The 17,597-nt window shown below is 34.8% G+C and overlaps 1 protein-coding gene across 1 annotated transcript in view; it reads left to right on the top strand.

Annotated features, from left to right (window-relative positions):
* Nucleotides 1–5,977: 5,977 nt before the first annotated feature.
* LOC138713645 (uncharacterized) overlaps nucleotides 5,978–17,597 on the top strand; it is a 64,802-nt gene continuing 53,182 nt past the window's right edge. The window contains exon 1 of the mRNA XM_069845900.1: nucleotides 5,978–6,505. Coding sequence (XP_069702001.1) covers nucleotides 6,458–6,505 — 48 coding nt within the window. The 5' untranslated portion in view covers nucleotides 5,978–6,457. The remainder of the gene's footprint in view (nucleotides 6,506–17,597) is intronic.

The raw sequence follows: 17,597 nt of genomic DNA, 5'->3' as shown, positions 1-17,597 counted from the left end.
GAATTCTAGATAAAAATAGTTGTAAAAATATTTTCCAAAATGTAGAAATCTTGACCTTACCTTATGAATACATTCTTTCCCTAAGGATGCTGTATATTAAGAACCAGATAAATTCAGTACTAATCAAGACATTCATCATTTTAATACAAGACATAAATCAGATCTTCATCTACCCTCTGTTAGTCTAAGCTGTTATAAAAAAGGAGTTCGCTATTCAAGTATTACAGTCTTCAATGCACTGCCTAATAATCTTAAAGATTTGAAGAATCATGAGAAAAGGTTTAGAAAAGAATTAACCATATTTCTACATACTCATACCTTCTACACAACTGAAGAATTGTTTATGTTTGTGAATTGAATTATTCTACTCGTGTACAATTTTATATAGCTCAACTAAAATATGTTTTTATATTGCCTTAATCTGTTTACTATGCATTGTATATTTTTGTTTAGCATAGCTGATGAATTGTATGTGCTGTAAATTGAATAGTAGACTGTATAGATCAACTGATGAATTGTTTAAGCTTATAAATTAAATTAATCTACTTCATATGAATTATACAATTTGAATTGTATATGCTTTTAAAATGAATAGTAGTCTGTAAAGCTCTACTGATGAATTGTATATGCTGTAAATTGAATAGTAGTCTGTATAGCTCAACTGATGAATTCTTTATGATTATAAATTGAATTAATATACTTGATATTAATTGTACTAATTTGTATAGCTTAATGAAAGTATGCTTGTAAATTGAATTAATCTGCATACTTTGTATTGTATATGTTTGTATAGTTTTGACTGATGAATCGTATATGCTTTAAATTGAATAGTAATCTGTATAGCTCTATTGATGAATTGTTTGTGTTTGTAATTTGAAGTAGTTTTCATGATATGTATTATCAGTTTCTGTATATCACAACTGATTGAATTGTTTATGCCTTAAATTGAAATGGCAAATGTCAGGTAATCTTTTGGCGAATCCTCAGACCTCACCTTATCTACTACATCTCGCCAAAATATTGTAAAAAATTGCAGAAAATTGTAAGAAATTGTAAAATACCGTAAAAATTGTAAAATACTGTAACAATTGTAATTATAATATTGTAAAATGTTGATTAGTTCCACATCTTAAAGTTTCATTGCTCATGTAAGATCTATGGAATGTAACAAATGAAATTAAAAATGAAATGAAATGTGTGTATAAGCTAATATGGATGGTGATAACTCTCAGGGAATCGTTTTCTTTTGATACAAAGTACACTGTCATTCGTCTCTTTATCCAAGTAATGCAGAAAATCACAAAGAAAAATCATTTGATATTTCTTGCAGTTGTTCGCCACAGTGCGTATTTTTATTTCAAATAAAAGCTCATTAATATTTTACTACAATTATTATATTTCATGTACACTACTCCTGATACCTACTTGAATATGAGAAAAATCCGCTCAGTAGTTCAGGAGCAATCGCTCTATTCAGACAGATGGCAAGCTTCAAAACACTTTTTCAGTTTGAGAGGTGTTGAAAATTTGTGTTTCCGTGAAAGTCTCCAAGTAGGCTATATTTCTCTTTACTTCTTATATTATAAGAAAGTACAATTATGCAGACATTGTTGTTTTTCAGATAAGTTACTAATAAATTAATTATGTTGGGTTATTGTTCAGTCTAAACTTATCACTTTTATACAATGAATGTATATCATTGAATGTAAATATATTTTATTTTATTATATGACGAGCGCTTTCGCCTTACGCCATCATCAGGTCTCATGAACATTATAAAACATCTGGTTAACAACATACAATATGCATGAATTATAACATTGCGATGAAGACTAGAAACTCTGGTAGCTTGGTAAAATTTCTGTCGGGTCATGCATATTCTGTACAGCTCAGTCGTAATTTTGCAGAGGTGAACGAACAACATATTAAGTAACTTTATATTAACTTTAACATTTAACAACTTTGAAATCAGTAAAAGTAAAGTTAAAACACATATTTCGTTTGCATTCAACTAAAGTAAAACTAAAACAATATATCTCGTTTCATACAATTCTATGCATCCTAACGATCTCCAACAAATATTACGACCACGTTATTACCCACCTGTATCTATCATTCCTGGACACAATTACAAAATACATATTCACTAGATCTCTGATAACGGATAGACCCTAACAATTTTCAGCATATATCACAGATGTAATTTTAACAACTAATCACAATTAATTTTTACTGCACGCATTGTATTCTTCACCTGACATAATTAGGAACATTAAATCCAGACGTTTGAGATGGGCAGGGCATGTAGCGCATATGGGCGAATCCAGAATTGCATATAGTGTTACTCGTAGTTGGGAGGCCGGAGGGAAAAAGACCTTTAGGGAGGCCGAGACGTAGATGGGAGGATAATATTAAAATGGATTTGAGGGAGGTGGGATATGATGATAGAGAATGGATTAATCTTGCTCAGGATAGGGACCAATGGCGGGCTTATGTGAAGGCGGCAATGAACCTCCGGGTTCCTTAAAAGCTAGTAAGTAAGTAAGTAAGTAAGTAACCACAATTAATTTATTCGACATATTGTTTTCCAACTGCTTTAATTGTGCAAATCTGGCTTTCAGGTAATAACTCTCTGTGAAGCAGACTTGAATAATTTCAAGGTAAAAATTGTTGCAGGGCCGGATCATACCTATTGTGCATAGTCTTGTATATTTCTGGTTCTTCTATATCGAACAATAATGTGCAAATACCTCATAAATCACATATGCATTCTGACATGCTCCTAAAAATCCACCAGAGTTTCTAGTCTTCATCGCATTGTTAGCCTATAATTCATGCATATTATATGTTGTTTACCAAATGTTTTATAATGTTATGCTCATGAGACCTGATGATGCCGTAAGGCAGTCATGTCAACTGATGCCCATAGGCGCAAGCGCGCGCTTTAGAGCTGAGGAGAGCCTGAGCGCTTTATAGCGGAAAGGAAAGAGACAGACGAGTGAGGTAGTATATACAGGGATGGCCACTACTGATTCAATGGATAAAGGGAAATGAACTCATTAAAACTGTATCCATGTTAATTTTTAGATTTGACTGAGAAGTATAAATGCATTATAAGAATGTAAGTTTTAATTTTAATTCTATTTTTTCAAAAGTTTGCTTTTTATTCAAACGGAATATTTTCTCAACTTTTTTTTTTACAGAAAAGTGAAATTTTCATATATGTTTATTTATTAGCCTTACAGGTACTAAAACAATGTTTACGTAAATCTATATCTGGTGTTGTGGAAGAGAAGGCCTGATGGCCTTAACTACACCAGAATAAATAAATAAATAAATAAATATCTCGTAAATACGTATTACTGAAGATAGTGTATTGAAAATTTTGAAAATATTCGCATGGAAAATGTTTGTAAAGAAATGAATTAACTAAGCAACTACTGTTACATCATAAGCAGAAGATATGTGGCCATGTGTTGGTAGAACGTCAACTCTATAGCTTCAGCAGAATTCGAGAAAATAATTTAATATTCTGATGATAGGAAGTTGCTCATCAATATCATCTTAAAAGCATAATGCGATGAGTTTTATTATGTAATATTAGTTACAGTTAAAACATATACCTAGATAACTTTGCTTTGTACTATAATATTGTTTTGATTAGTTTATTGAGTACTTTTATCAGGCTAAATATAATATCAAGATCAATTCCAACTTATCATGTCATACTCAATCTCTTTCTTTGGGATATCACTTTCTTTATGAGTGAAGTGTTTCATTCACTTAGTACAGTATAGTTGTACTACTATGGAATTTATGTGAATATTCCTTCTTAACTCTGTTATGTTATGAACATTTAAATCACAACTGCAATATTAAGAAATTGGTGTTAGTACTTTTGTTTTACAGACAATATATAATCTCAGACAGAAAGAAGCCTTATAAAAATAACGACATAACATTTCACGTTCCGTTTGAAGTTTGTACACCACTGTTTTCTTAATCCGGGCTGCTTATTCATATACGTAATCCTTCCTAGCGCCTGATGTCCGCGCAAACCTCAAGATCAGAAAAATGCGCTTGCTTTGACGTCACTGCCGTAAGGCGAAAGAGCTCGTCATATAATAAAATAAAATATAGTTACATTAAATGATATAATTCATTGTGTAAAAGTGGTAAGTTTAGGCTGAACAACAGTTCTGCTCATCGGAGTGACTACAACCGCGGAGGAATCGGAGATTACGAATAAAGCTCTCCACCGGTGATCTCCGATACTACCGTAGGTGGAACAGGGTACATACGGAGGGATGCGGGGGTTCGGAGCGAAGCGACAGTTAGCTCAAGGACGACCGGCGAGCACGGACTGACGGTAGTTGTGAATGGAATAAAATGGCACTAAATCGGATATCCGTCGCATGGAAATTCTTGAATTTAGTTGAAGGTAATAATAAAGTCGCACACTGTAAACTTTGTGGGCGAATTTACTCTAAGGGTGGTGGAACTTCCAATTTGTTAGACCATTTGAAGCGATCGCACAATCGCGAACTTGATGAAAACAATTACGCATAACATTTGATAAGATTTCTTTTTAAATTGTTTTAGTGCTATTGTTTCCAAAGGCTCACAGTCTATGAAAAAGTCTTGAAATTTCTCTAAAACATAACTTTCGAGGCAATAAAAAACAAATGAAATATTTACAAGAAGACTTGAGTTATATTTTACTGTTTAGACAACTTGAGTTATATTTTACTGTTTGGATTAAAATATTTCTGAATGAAACTAAAGAAACATCTGGTAATAATATAATTACAATTATCCTTAAGTGATATCAACTTATACTTTTATTGCAGAGCAAGAGTGGCGTGTTTTAGAAGAGGCAGTTCAAATAATGACACCCTTTAACACAATAATCACAATCCTGTCCGGTGAAGAATCTGAATAAATTATGTTGGACAGTAAACTTTATCCCATTGATAGCCCACGTTTCTTTTGTTTCATTCTGAAGCTCCCTTAATATATTTTACGTTAACTAAACCGATTAGAATAATAATTGACAAACCCTGTTTGCGATTAAATGAGAGTTTCTAGGAGAATTAAAGTATAAATGTTTACCATTAGCTACTGAAAAGCTTTACTTCTGCGTTAGTTTTGCAGTTAGATTGAATGTTATTAATTTGATCAATGACATAAAACTAATACGCCTTTCCACATATACTATGAATTTCAAAACTAGAAAAAAAAATCTGTCAGCTAACGTAGCACTTTAAGCAACACAAAAAAAAAGCCGAAGAAAGAGAGAGAGAGATTAACATAAAAGAGAGATTAAACAACAAAAAATTAGAACTTATTTTAAAAGATACGCGGACGTCAGCGGACTCGAATCACTACCTGATCCGATTGAAGGAATGCTCAGCGGAAAGTGTGTGTCTGCGCCACAGCACATATACAACCTGCGCGGCATCAATCGGAGGTAACCGGAGGTCTCCGATTGAAAGCGCACAAACAACCGCTCCGGAGAAAACCTAATCATAAGCAGCACTACTGAACAATAACCCAACATAATTAAAATTATGCAGGCTTATCGGAAACTGAACGAAGCCTTCGTCTAACCACAAAACAGAAGGACCTCCAGAGGTTGACATTACTTTATCAACGCCGATGTACTGCACGTAGTATTATTACCTCGCTCTAGCCTATGCAAACATTGATGTACACGTATAATCAATCAGCTAGCTGCTAGAATCTAGATGAATCGTATAAATACTATAAACGCAGAGAAATCTTTCGAATACAAGTAGAACTGTTATTAAGCATTAGAAGATGCAATTGCCAACAGATGTTTGCCTGATAAAAGTGCTTGCAATTTGTCACCCATTACTATCGAATTCACGATCATTAGCCTGAGCAGCGGGCTGGAGTAACAGTACCGGTATTAGCGGCAGAAGAAGCCTAGCGCGACGGCCCATGACGCCAGCCGTCCAGTGCCAGATCTCCTCACTCCTTCGTCAGCAACCGTGAGTGCGTACTTCCGCGAGCTGCGAAACAATCACAGCAGTGCACGGGCCCCATCAGCTGCCGGACCGAAACGTCTTGATGGACAGCGCTGAGACTCCACACATTCCATAGACTTTTATAAAGTGAATATCGTTTTAATAGTGCTGTGAATTAAGTGAAATTTAATGTGATATCCGCATAATTTCGACTTGCATTTATAATAAAATTATTGAATTTGATAGGAGTGAAAACTGTAACTGAACTAAACATCGTGTAGTTGAACTTTTGGATTTCACATGACTGAAAAGTGAACATAAATGTCTTAAATAATAAACTAAATATGTATATTTTTTTACTTTATCAACTGAAAATTTTAAACGAAGTGTGGAGAAATTTTAGCGTGATCGTGAATTCACGATAAATTTGTAAAATTAAGAACAATTTACCTACCTGCCGAAACAATATGTTCGCCAAGATAAGTGCAACTATCTTTGTCTACGCCTCGATTCAGGTAAGCTTTAATGTAGGCCTAGTTCAGTTTCTTTTTCTATGTGGTAAGAGCTTCAAACAGAAAGTAGAAAAAACCCCGTCCCCATGAGCCACTAATATAGGTCCATTGTGTTACCTCCAAATTTTTATGTGGGAAAGATATGGGCGGTAAATTTTTTTCTGGAGTCCTCTCATTCTAGTGCAGGATTCTTTTTTTTTTTTTTTTTGTAAACCTCCTACACTGTTACTTCTCTTCCGAAGGTAGCCATGCTAAAGATGTTTATCGTTCTCGGCCGGGTTTGAACCTTCGAATCTCGGATTAATGACAAACTGTTCGTTTATAACTGAAAACAGTCGAAATTAAAAGCCTAAAATTTCGTGCATCTTCTAATAACGCACAGTGTTAGTCTATTTTATTTTATAAATGAAGACTTTTTCTTTTTTGTTTAGTCAACTATCCGAAGACAGCTCTGAACCTCACAAGTGATACCAACAAGGCATCACTTATGAGGAAACTAGGCCAGGAGATAATGGTGTAGGGTGGCCAATTCTTTTCATATTTTCTAAATTCCAAGACCATGAAACAAGAGGAGTCCGAACTGTAGTGTCCAAGGCAAAACATTCTTTGTGGAAGCTGTAAGACGTTTGTAGAAAGATATGATACTATACCAGTTAATAAGATTGGTGGAACAAAAAGTAATCATCACCACCATTATTATTACTTCCATTGTCATCAGCATCATCTATTTGCACTACAATCACCACCATTACCAACTGCTTCAAATATTAACTCTGATGGTCTTTTCCATCCTACTTATTTGGTAACCATGAATCAAAAACAGATCCCTACGTGTAAAGTGACTTCTTGGTTATATGGTCTCCTATCTACCATGTGGAGTAACGGTTAGCATGCCTGAGCGGTCCTGGGTTCAAATCCTGGTTGAGGCATTTCCGGAGTTTTCCCTCAACCCATTAAGAGCAAATGCTGGGTAACTTACGGCGTTGTACCCTGGGCTCAATTCGTTGGAATTATCACTTTCATTTCTTTCACAAGCTAGACAATAATAACAGTTGATACAGCGTCGTAAAATAACCAATTAATACAATAATATTTATGTGATTCCCATGATGCAAAACCAAAGCTGAAAAATTACAACAAAAAGACAAGGTTCCCATATTGTCCCTTAAAGGAAGAAAGGAAAAACATTCACTTCCTTGCTGAGAATCAAATCCGGGCTCTGAGAGTGACACTATCCTCATACAATATTTCTTTTCACCAGAAGTGATAGACAGTCTATCGGAGATCGAATCCTCGCCTCTTTTATGGAAAATGTCAGCTAACTGGACTGCTCTGAGGATATACAAATAATGTTTCATTTTACTACTTGAGGTGATGATCAGTGAGGAAAATTCCAGTCTTAAAATTGTCACAAATGTCCATTTTGGTGTGTACACGATTGTGTATTCTCTCTCCGAGGTATGGAAGTACACCGCCGTTGCTGACCTCATGGTAGATTTTTTACTGGGTTATTTTACGACGCTTTATCTACATCTTAGGTTATTTAGCTTCTGAATGAGATGAAGGTGATAATCCCAGTGAAATGAGTCCGGAGTCCAGCACCGAAAGTTACCCAGCATTTGCTCATATTGGGTTGAGGGAAAACCCCGAGAAAAAAAACCTCAACCAGGTAACGTGCCCCTACCGGAAATCGAACCCGGGCCACCTGGTTTCGCGGCCAGACGCGCTAACCGTTACTCTATAGGTGTCGACCTCATGGTAGAAGACTGCAGGTGACCTCAGCAAGTTTTCTTAGTGTCATCTGTTAAATATGTGTTTAATGCATGTATGTTTTTTATTTTGCACTGTTCCATGAAGAAATTTTATTTTGGATTGATTCCCTACTATTCTCTACACGAAATCATCTGTTTGATAGAAATATTTCATAGTTAGAAATAATTTCGTGTTCTAACAATACGTTAAAATGAGGCAATGGTCTTATATTTAATACTAGCAGTACCCGTGCGCTCCGCTGCACCTGTTAGAAATAAATATAAAGTAATTACATAATTAAAATAGGACGTCTGATCCAGGGAACATTCGTATTTGATAGAAGGATAAATCGTTTAATATGTTACTTTATTTAAATTGTATTAAATAATTAAAGTGCGGTCATTTTTGTCCAGAGATCAATCATTTGGTGCAATGATAATTCCTTAAACATGTTTCGTAATTGTTATTACATTAACTTAATTTATATTATAATTTTCATATAAATCGGTTCAGCCATTATCGCGTGAAAAGGTAACAAACATCCAGGCAGACAGACAGACAAAAATTTCAAAAAAACTATTTTTGGTTTCAGGATGGTTAATTATACATGTGAACACCAATTATTTTTGGAAAATCGAAAATTACCAGAAAAAAATTTGGCTACAGATTTATTATTAGTATAGATATATAATTTAGTAAATTTTATTCTACGCATTACGTACTCAGTCAGTGTTACAAAATCCATTATGATTTTGAAAACCTGCTGATAAGCCGTGTTTTCTCAATATGGGCATATATAAACAAAATCACGTAAAATTATTATAGCAATGAGCAAATCACATTCAAATATCAAGTCAGCATACCGAATCGATTTATTATAGACTGTCGGAATGAGAGCAACTGAGCTATTTCCATTATTTCATGAGAGGACAGTCAGTGAATAATTGTGAAAGATCATTGTGGTATAGAAATCTACTTCCGTGTGAATTGGCTATAAAATGACGAAACGACAAGTAATTTACAATTTTAATAAACTGAGTGAGAAGAAAGATATTGTTTCATTCAATATATAAACAACACTACATGTTTGCGATATTATGGCGAAATGATCACTACATACGTTCTCCAATAACAGCCAATATCAATACCAACAATGGACGAAATCGTGGCTGGGATATCAATATAAATTCTCCCAGAACCACCGAGATTATAATATTAAATTTAAAGTTTACCGTATTCATAGACATTTTTAGCGCGGGCTTTCGGTGGATTATCAGCTTTTTTCGTATTCATAAACCAGTGTCAGCGATAGGATATGATTTGAATTCTGTACTAGTAACCAGTGGATAGCCGGGGCTAGCTTAGTACGCTCGTAGCGCGTGCTGCGAAATGTCTATGAATACGGCCCGTAAAGTTTTATATGGATCACACTGTACAAAGTGAAAGATGCTGAATTAAAAATTACAATTCATGGAAAATAGTTATTTATTATGTAAGTTCATAAAGGTTCTCTTTTTGGCACGGAGTGTAAAGTTTGTGAAACCAGGCGATGCCGAGTTTCATAAACACACGAGGGCCAAAATGATGACTTCACGAATGTGTATCATACAGTGTTTTCTCTACCGATAGCACAAATTTACATTAAATAAATGCTGGTATTTCAAGCTGAAGACGTTAATAAGCTCACGATGTCATGGCCGTCTAAATTTAGAACCATTAAGAAATAAGTGTCGATGGAATGAAAGCCTGTTTTATTCATGATCACGATTTCAAGGCCGTCCAAACCGGTCATAATCAACAAAGCTATTAGAAAAAGTTGACTTCAACATCTTTTAGCAATGAGTACTACATAATATGTAACTTCTGAATAATATGGGCTAAAATGTAGATAGTATGAATGTTAAAATTGTTACTTATTTGTGTTAAATGTAATATTTAAGTCATGAAGGATCGAGGTAATGCATTCATTTCTTACTGAATGAAGTTTGTATATTGAATATTGCATTTTCTTTGGCAGTGCATAAAGTTATTACTTTTTTTTAAGTACTTGTGTTTTAAATGCTCACGTTACACACTGATAACTAGAGAGCTGAATTTAGGCAAAAACCTATTTTTTTTCTTGATACATATACTGTAGGCTTGAGATTTAATATTTACATTTTTCATGGAAATATAGGTATAAAATGCCTATTTCGACGTTAGAGCCTATTTTTAAGTTTTTTAAAATTCTTGCATCATTTTTCGTAACTGTTTACTGTTTTTCTTAACATCCTGTACCGTTTACATTCCAAGACGGATAACAACAACTCCTTCCTAGCAGTGAACAACACAATAGAGAAGTACCTCCGGGCCACCTCTTCTCATTCTTACAATCTATCAATCCTAAAATTCAAACTTTCAGTCGGCCTGGGTAACATAGTTGGTATAGCGCTGGCCTTCTGTGCTCGAGATTGCGGGTTCGAGCCCGGCACAGGTCAATGGCATTTAAGTGTGCTTACTCATGTCAGTAGATTTACTGGCATGTAAAAGAACTCCTGCGGGAAAAATTATTATTATTATTATTATTATTATTATTATTATTATTATTATTATTATCATTATATCTTCCTCTGTCTGTCAGCAATTTAACACAAACTCGCTGGGTTGTACCCGAATAAGCATTGTCTTACATTCCAAGACAGATACCTAACATCTTCCTTTTTTCTCACCATTTGTAAGTACAGCACAATAGCCACAATAGGCGCTGATCATCTACTGTGAAGCAAACTATGGCAATATGATTGGTGAATGAAAAACAATAACTTAAAGACAAAATGTCTTCATTTTGTGTATGCATGTGTACCCTTGTAAAATGTGAAATGTGTGTAAGTTCCTTTAATCCTAGAATTTTGCATTAAATAAAACTATTTTTTATTTTATAGAGCCTAAATAAAGGAGTTTAAGAGCCTATTTTAGAAGCCGAAAATATCACTTTTTAGGGCCTAAAATTCCGCTCTCTACTGATAACAGTGGGTAAAATGCAACTTTACGTACTAACGTAGAAAAATACTTTTTCTTTTAATTCTACTTCAAAGGTATCAATAAAATTATATTTCTGTAAATTGGTGGACTGGAATAAAAATTAATTGCTTGGAAATGATTATCTGAAATTGTATGCGTATTTCGGTTCTAATAATCTTAATGAAACTTTATAATATATGAAAATGACTGAAAATATGCTGCGATAATGTCGTCCCCGACTGCCCAGCTCTAGCGGTTACCATGATGACAGTTGGCTCTGAGGCTTGGAAGGCAATAAACCCTTAGCGTGCATTCTTCTGGGAGGAAAGTAAATCTGGAAGATCGTTGTCGTGAATTTACAGTGTGTAAAATAATTCAGTGCCTAATCGAAGATTCCAGGCAAAATTCGTCTGCCATTTCAGTCCCAAGTTGAATTTTGACGCTGAAGAATCTCTGAATTGAAAGTGTCATTACATAAAATATTACCAATACTACTGCTGCTACTACCACTATTATTGTTAAGACATAACGTGTCTTACAGACACACATCTGGACAACAAATTAAGAGTATTCTTTCCCAGCTACACATACAATTTCTTCCAATTTGCTGCGGAAACGAAGTGTTAAATTATCACAGAAAGTCTGGAAGTAAATTCTAGAGCTTTCTAATACATTTCTGTTATAAGCTGATTTAATCGGCGCATTATTTAAGTACCATTCTGTGATTTAGAGAGATAAGTAAATGTTATAATATCGATACCACTACCACTACCACTACCACCACCACCACCACCACCACCACCACTACTACTACTACTACTAATAATAATAATAATAATAATAATAATAATAATAATAATAATAATAATAATAATAATATAGAACAGTGATAGGCAGGATCAGTGCTCTGTGACATCATACCTCAGAGCATTCGTGCTCTCTTTTAAGAGCATCGGCATCCAGAGCTCTGCAGCGACGTCCTAAACATCTGACTTAGCGCAAATGATTCGTACAGTACATTACCAGTAGTGCTGATAGCATGATAAGTTAAGATAGATATTTTAATTCTTCAGAATTATTAGATTATTAGATTATTATTATTATTATTATTATTATTATTATTATTATTATTATTATTATTATTATTATTATTATTGCTATGGACACAAAATGAAATTACTGTAGCAACTGCAATGCAGAGAAATACTCAACAAGTTGTCTTTCAATAATTTTATTACACCTGCCGATCATCTCCTTCACATTTTTGTCATATTCGTAGGCAGGATATTCTCAATAATGAAGCTTTAACTTTTTTACATTCTGGGGTACCTTACAACAAATTAAATAAATTTGTCATTGTCCCTATACTCCACAAATATAAATAAATGTTCAGATACTGATAATCTTCATAGAGGGTGAAAAGTAATCAAACCGACAAACTCCGGGAGGTTGTATGAGACACCAATACAAACATTTTTCTTTAATGTCATATTGTGCTGTGAGGCACTATTTCGCGAGGACACCAGATCTTAATGTAACACAAACCACTGTCATGATTTGATCCGTTCAGAGCAAAAGTGGTGTAAGTCAAAAATGGGTAATGGGAGTTAAAGTAAACATTCTGTAAAATACAGCGCAAAGCAGCAATTAATATTCAATTTATTTAAACTATTAGTAGTCAGTGGATAACAAGAAGGCCATATTAATTGCTACTTTGTGCTGTATTTTACAGAATTTTTACTTTAAACCTCATTACCCAACTTTGACTCACCACTTTTGCTCTGTACGGCTCATTTAATGCTCGAGTCTCTTATAAAATATTTACACATCAAAATCACTGCAAAAGATTTTCAAAAACATTAACACACCAAAATCACTGCAAAAGATGTTCAAAAATACCTCCATTGACATCTACACAAATATTACATCGGCGAGACATGGATTGTCTAACGCGGTGAAAGACTTCAGAATTATTATATTTTATTTCCCCCGCTGCAGCAAGTATCCGAGCAACCAGACCGGTTTAATAAAGCACTGCACTGAGTCATACGTAAAGCAAAATGTGAATTTATAGTCATGAACTGAAGAATGCATACGCCCTCTACCGGTTTAATAAAGCCTCTGAGGAAAATATGACATTAGAGAACACAGTTTGTTTTGGTGTTCCATACAACCTCCCGGAGTTTGTCGGTTTAATTACTTTTCATCCTGTATGTTAACGATTTTTCACTAGTACTTTCTTCTCCAAATTGTTTACACTGACTTCAATATGTAGAAAATTACCAGGTATAAATAAAATCAAAACTTAAACAATTCCTCCGTACTGCCTATTATACAACGCTGTATATTGGAGGTAAAGGCACTATGTCAAAAATATTGAATTTTACAGGAGAGCTAAATGAAAGTGATCTTTACCTCCATACCATATGGCACATAGGACAATTTTTAACTGACTTACTTACTTGCTTGCTTTTAAGGAACCCAGAGGTTCATTGCCGCCCTCACATAAGCCCGCCATTGGTCCCTATCCTGAGCAAGATTAATCCATTCTCTATCATCATATCCCACCTCCCTCAAATCCATTTTAATATCTTCCCATCTACGTCTCGGCCTCCCTAAAGGTCTTTTTCCCTCTGGCCTCCCAACTAATACTCTATATGCATTTCTGGATTTGCCCATACGTGCTATATGCCCTGCCCATCTCAAACGTCTGGATTTAATGTTCCTAATTATAATCAGGTGAAGAATACAATGCGTGCAGTTCTGTGTTGTGTAACTTTCTCCATTCTCCTGTAACTTCATCCCTCTTAGCCCCAAATATTTTCCTAAGCACCTTATTATCAAACACCCTTAATCTCTGTTCCTCTCTCAAAGTGAGAGTCCAAGTTTCACAACCATACAGAACAACCGGTAATATAACTGTTTTATAAATTCTAACTTTCAGATTTTTCGACAGCAGACTGGATGATAGAAGTTTCTCAACCGAATAATAACAGGCATTTCCCATATTTATTCTGTGTTTAATTTCCTCCCGAGTATCATTTATATTTGTTACTGTTGCTCCCAGATATTTGAACTTCTTCACCTCTTCAAAAGATAAATTTCCAATTTTTATATTTCCATTTCAATATGTAGAAAACTACCAGGTATAAATAAAATCAAAACTTAAACAATTCTTCCAAACTGCCTATTACCTTTTCAACTGTCTACATCGCGTATTATTACGCGTAGGAGTTACTGCTTTGTACCACTGAAAATAGCGCGAAAAATAAAATAAAAATACACAAACACTTCAATTTCGTAAAAAAAAAAAAAAAAATGGACTCTGTGTTCTTTACCTTCGATATAAGAACTCTACTAGCTTGTTGCTGCGCGATTGCTGTGCTCCTCTGGTCTGATCTTGTTCCGACGTCATAAATACACAACCTGTCGACTACTGATATAGAAGAAGAAACTTAAGAAATGAAACTCAATTTAAGTTCTGTGAGGTTATGGCGGTTCCCATGATAATGAAAACTGGACTCTAGAACGCATAAGAGGAAGTAGAAGCATCAGAGATGAGATTCCTGAAACCAACTGCGGGCCACACTCTTATGAATCAGAAAAGTAGTACAGAGATAAGAGAACAATAATTATTAAATATTTTCAAATTGATTAACAAAATAGAAATACAGAGACAAAATTGGTGAGAACATTTACTGAGAGTGACATGATAGAATTCCCAGCATACGTTTTAACTTTACACAAATAAGATCTAGACAAGGAAGACTAGTTAGTAGATTGAAGGAACAATTCTCTTTAAGTCAAAAGAGACCTGAGAGGTCTAACTTTAACTCAGACGATGGTGATGATGATGATGATGATGATGATGATGATGATGATGATGATGATGATGATGATGTGCTCTTAGCATTGGTATCATACCTTACATTCACCACAACATCTTAAAAGATTGGACAGCACTTAGGTACATACAAAAAGTAGAATGTACACATTACTATGACAGAGTATATTAGACCACAATGCCAATTCCATTGCAATTAATTATTACATTGTATCATGAATGAACAAAATCTATCTTTTCAAACTAGAAACAACAGTGAACATGTCAAGCTTGTTAATTGCTCATAATTTCATTTTTATTCTGCGAACCATTCATTATTCCTTCATGAGTGACGTCAAGGTTAGTCTAGCTTTTGTCTAGAAATGACGAAGAATGGACACCGGTAGGAGTAAATACATTACAATTAAGACAAATTATTATGCTAATTATCATTCATTCATTATAAAGTTTATAGCGTATTATTGGACAATTGATATGTCAAGTCGGTAAACAACTTAATTAAATTAAGAATATGGCACAATTAGATATTATTACAGCTTAACGTTTTTTGATATCGATTATGGAGAAAAATATAAGACTCGGGACATGAATTATAAAAATGTGTTACTGAAATATGAAATACACAGGTTATAAACAATATAAACTGCTAAAATTATATAGATAGTACATATCGATCTTACTTACTCACAAATGGCTTTTAAGGAACCCGCAGGTTCATTGCCGCCCTCACATAAATGAATAAAAGTCCATTAAGAGAAAGAAAATAACTAATATGAGTAATACTCAAAATCATTTATTTACTGTTATAGTAGGTAACATTTAGAAAGAATTAATGATAAAAATTACACTGCCATTATACAGAGTGTTCGCTTACATAATGTACGTCGACCGGGCGGCGCGCGACCGGCACGAAGGCCATGCAACACGCGGCAAACCGTCTCCCGCACGCTTGGCAGTCCAGTTCAGTTTCTTTGTAGGAGTGGTTATGTTGACGTTAAATTGCGTGTTATTCTTCTGGTTGTGTTAGTGAAGGGTTTAGATTTAACAGTGGTTGTGTTGACATTAGATTTCGCATCAAATGTTTGTTTACCTCAATAGTTTTTTTTATTTGGAATTCAGTATAACAACAGCGATGTCAAGGACGCATACACGTTGCTGTAGTACAGATGTTACTACGGTGACATGCCACCAGACTCATCGCTTCTGCTAGAAAGTTACTGTACTGCCTGTACCTACTATTCCTCTGGTAGAGTTGAAGTGGCCCTATCAGGGCTGCGAACTTCGGTACACTTCGTGACAAAACATAACGGAGGTCATAAATACTTATCCCTGCACTATTTTTGTAAGCTTTTCCACTCTGGGCGACAGCCCCTTCTTATAACACTCATACACTGTAGGTCGTAGTAAATAGCGAGTGAAATCATCTATGAGGGTGTAATGGAGAGGTTCCGTTAACGACTATACCTCAGCAATGAAGTACAGTATTTCAGTCTTGAGTAGAGAGAATTATTTCTATGTCACAATTTTGGAACTCTCGCAAAATGTTTGTTATACCAACAACTGCAACAGGGTTTGAAGCTTAAATCAAGCTAAACAATATAACACCACTGCGGTGGCTGAATGGCCAGACCTCCAGTCTGTCACGCAGACGGTCCGGGTTCGAGTTACGGTCAACCCTGGAATTTTTCATTGAAAAATCCATAGTGACACTTGTGACGAATGTTTCTCTCGGGGTTCTCCCGTTTCCCCATATTAGGCATCTACATCATTTCGTCAACATTTTTCCAATTCGTCATCATTCCATAACATTCCCCGAACACCGACTGGCGACGCACGCAAGGGGCTGACCTAGTGACGAGTGGAGTTGCCTGCTCGAAACCTGGGTACTCAGCGAACCCTATTTAGTCAGCCGGTGTGGGTTTGGGAATGCGCCTAGTTTGAGGGTTAACGCAATAGATCGTTAAAGAGCGCAGTGCTGGGTCATGGTGCACCCCTCCCGAAAATTCCATTCCATAAAGACTATAACAATAAACATAATACGGACTATGAAATCACTATTGTACTAGGACAATACTGAGGGTCGAAAGTTCCAACGTATAGAGAGTGAACCGTATGTAATGTCATCAGTTTCAGGGAGTTATTATTTGAGATATTTCAAACTAAAAAGTTTAATAATATTTTGTTCGTTTTTGCCTTCTTTTCGAGATAAAAATTGTTTTATGTGAAATATTTCATACCGTGTTTTGGGAAAGCAATTGATTTAATTCCCAATATGCTCAAACAATTTAAGAGAGCAGTATATTATGATAATAATTGATTGAAATAATTTTAGTTTTGTCCTTCAAATGTGCAGAAGTTTGATCTCAATAAATGTAACTTTTCGTTCTGAAAAGGAATGTCAAAATGTTACTTTTGTTAGGATCAAAATTCTGCACATTTGAAGGACAAAACTAAAATTCTTTCAAATCATTTATTATCATACTACACAGGTTTTTTAAC

The sequence above is a fragment of the Periplaneta americana genome, chromosome 14 (assembly GCF_040183065.1).
Source record: "Periplaneta americana isolate PAMFEO1 chromosome 14, P.americana_PAMFEO1_priV1, whole genome shotgun sequence".
NCBI classification, from domain to species: domain Eukaryota; kingdom Metazoa; phylum Arthropoda; class Insecta; order Blattodea; family Blattidae; genus Periplaneta; species Periplaneta americana.
Note: the sequence above shows the minus strand (reverse complement) of the source record. Positions and strands in the feature narration are given on the sequence as shown.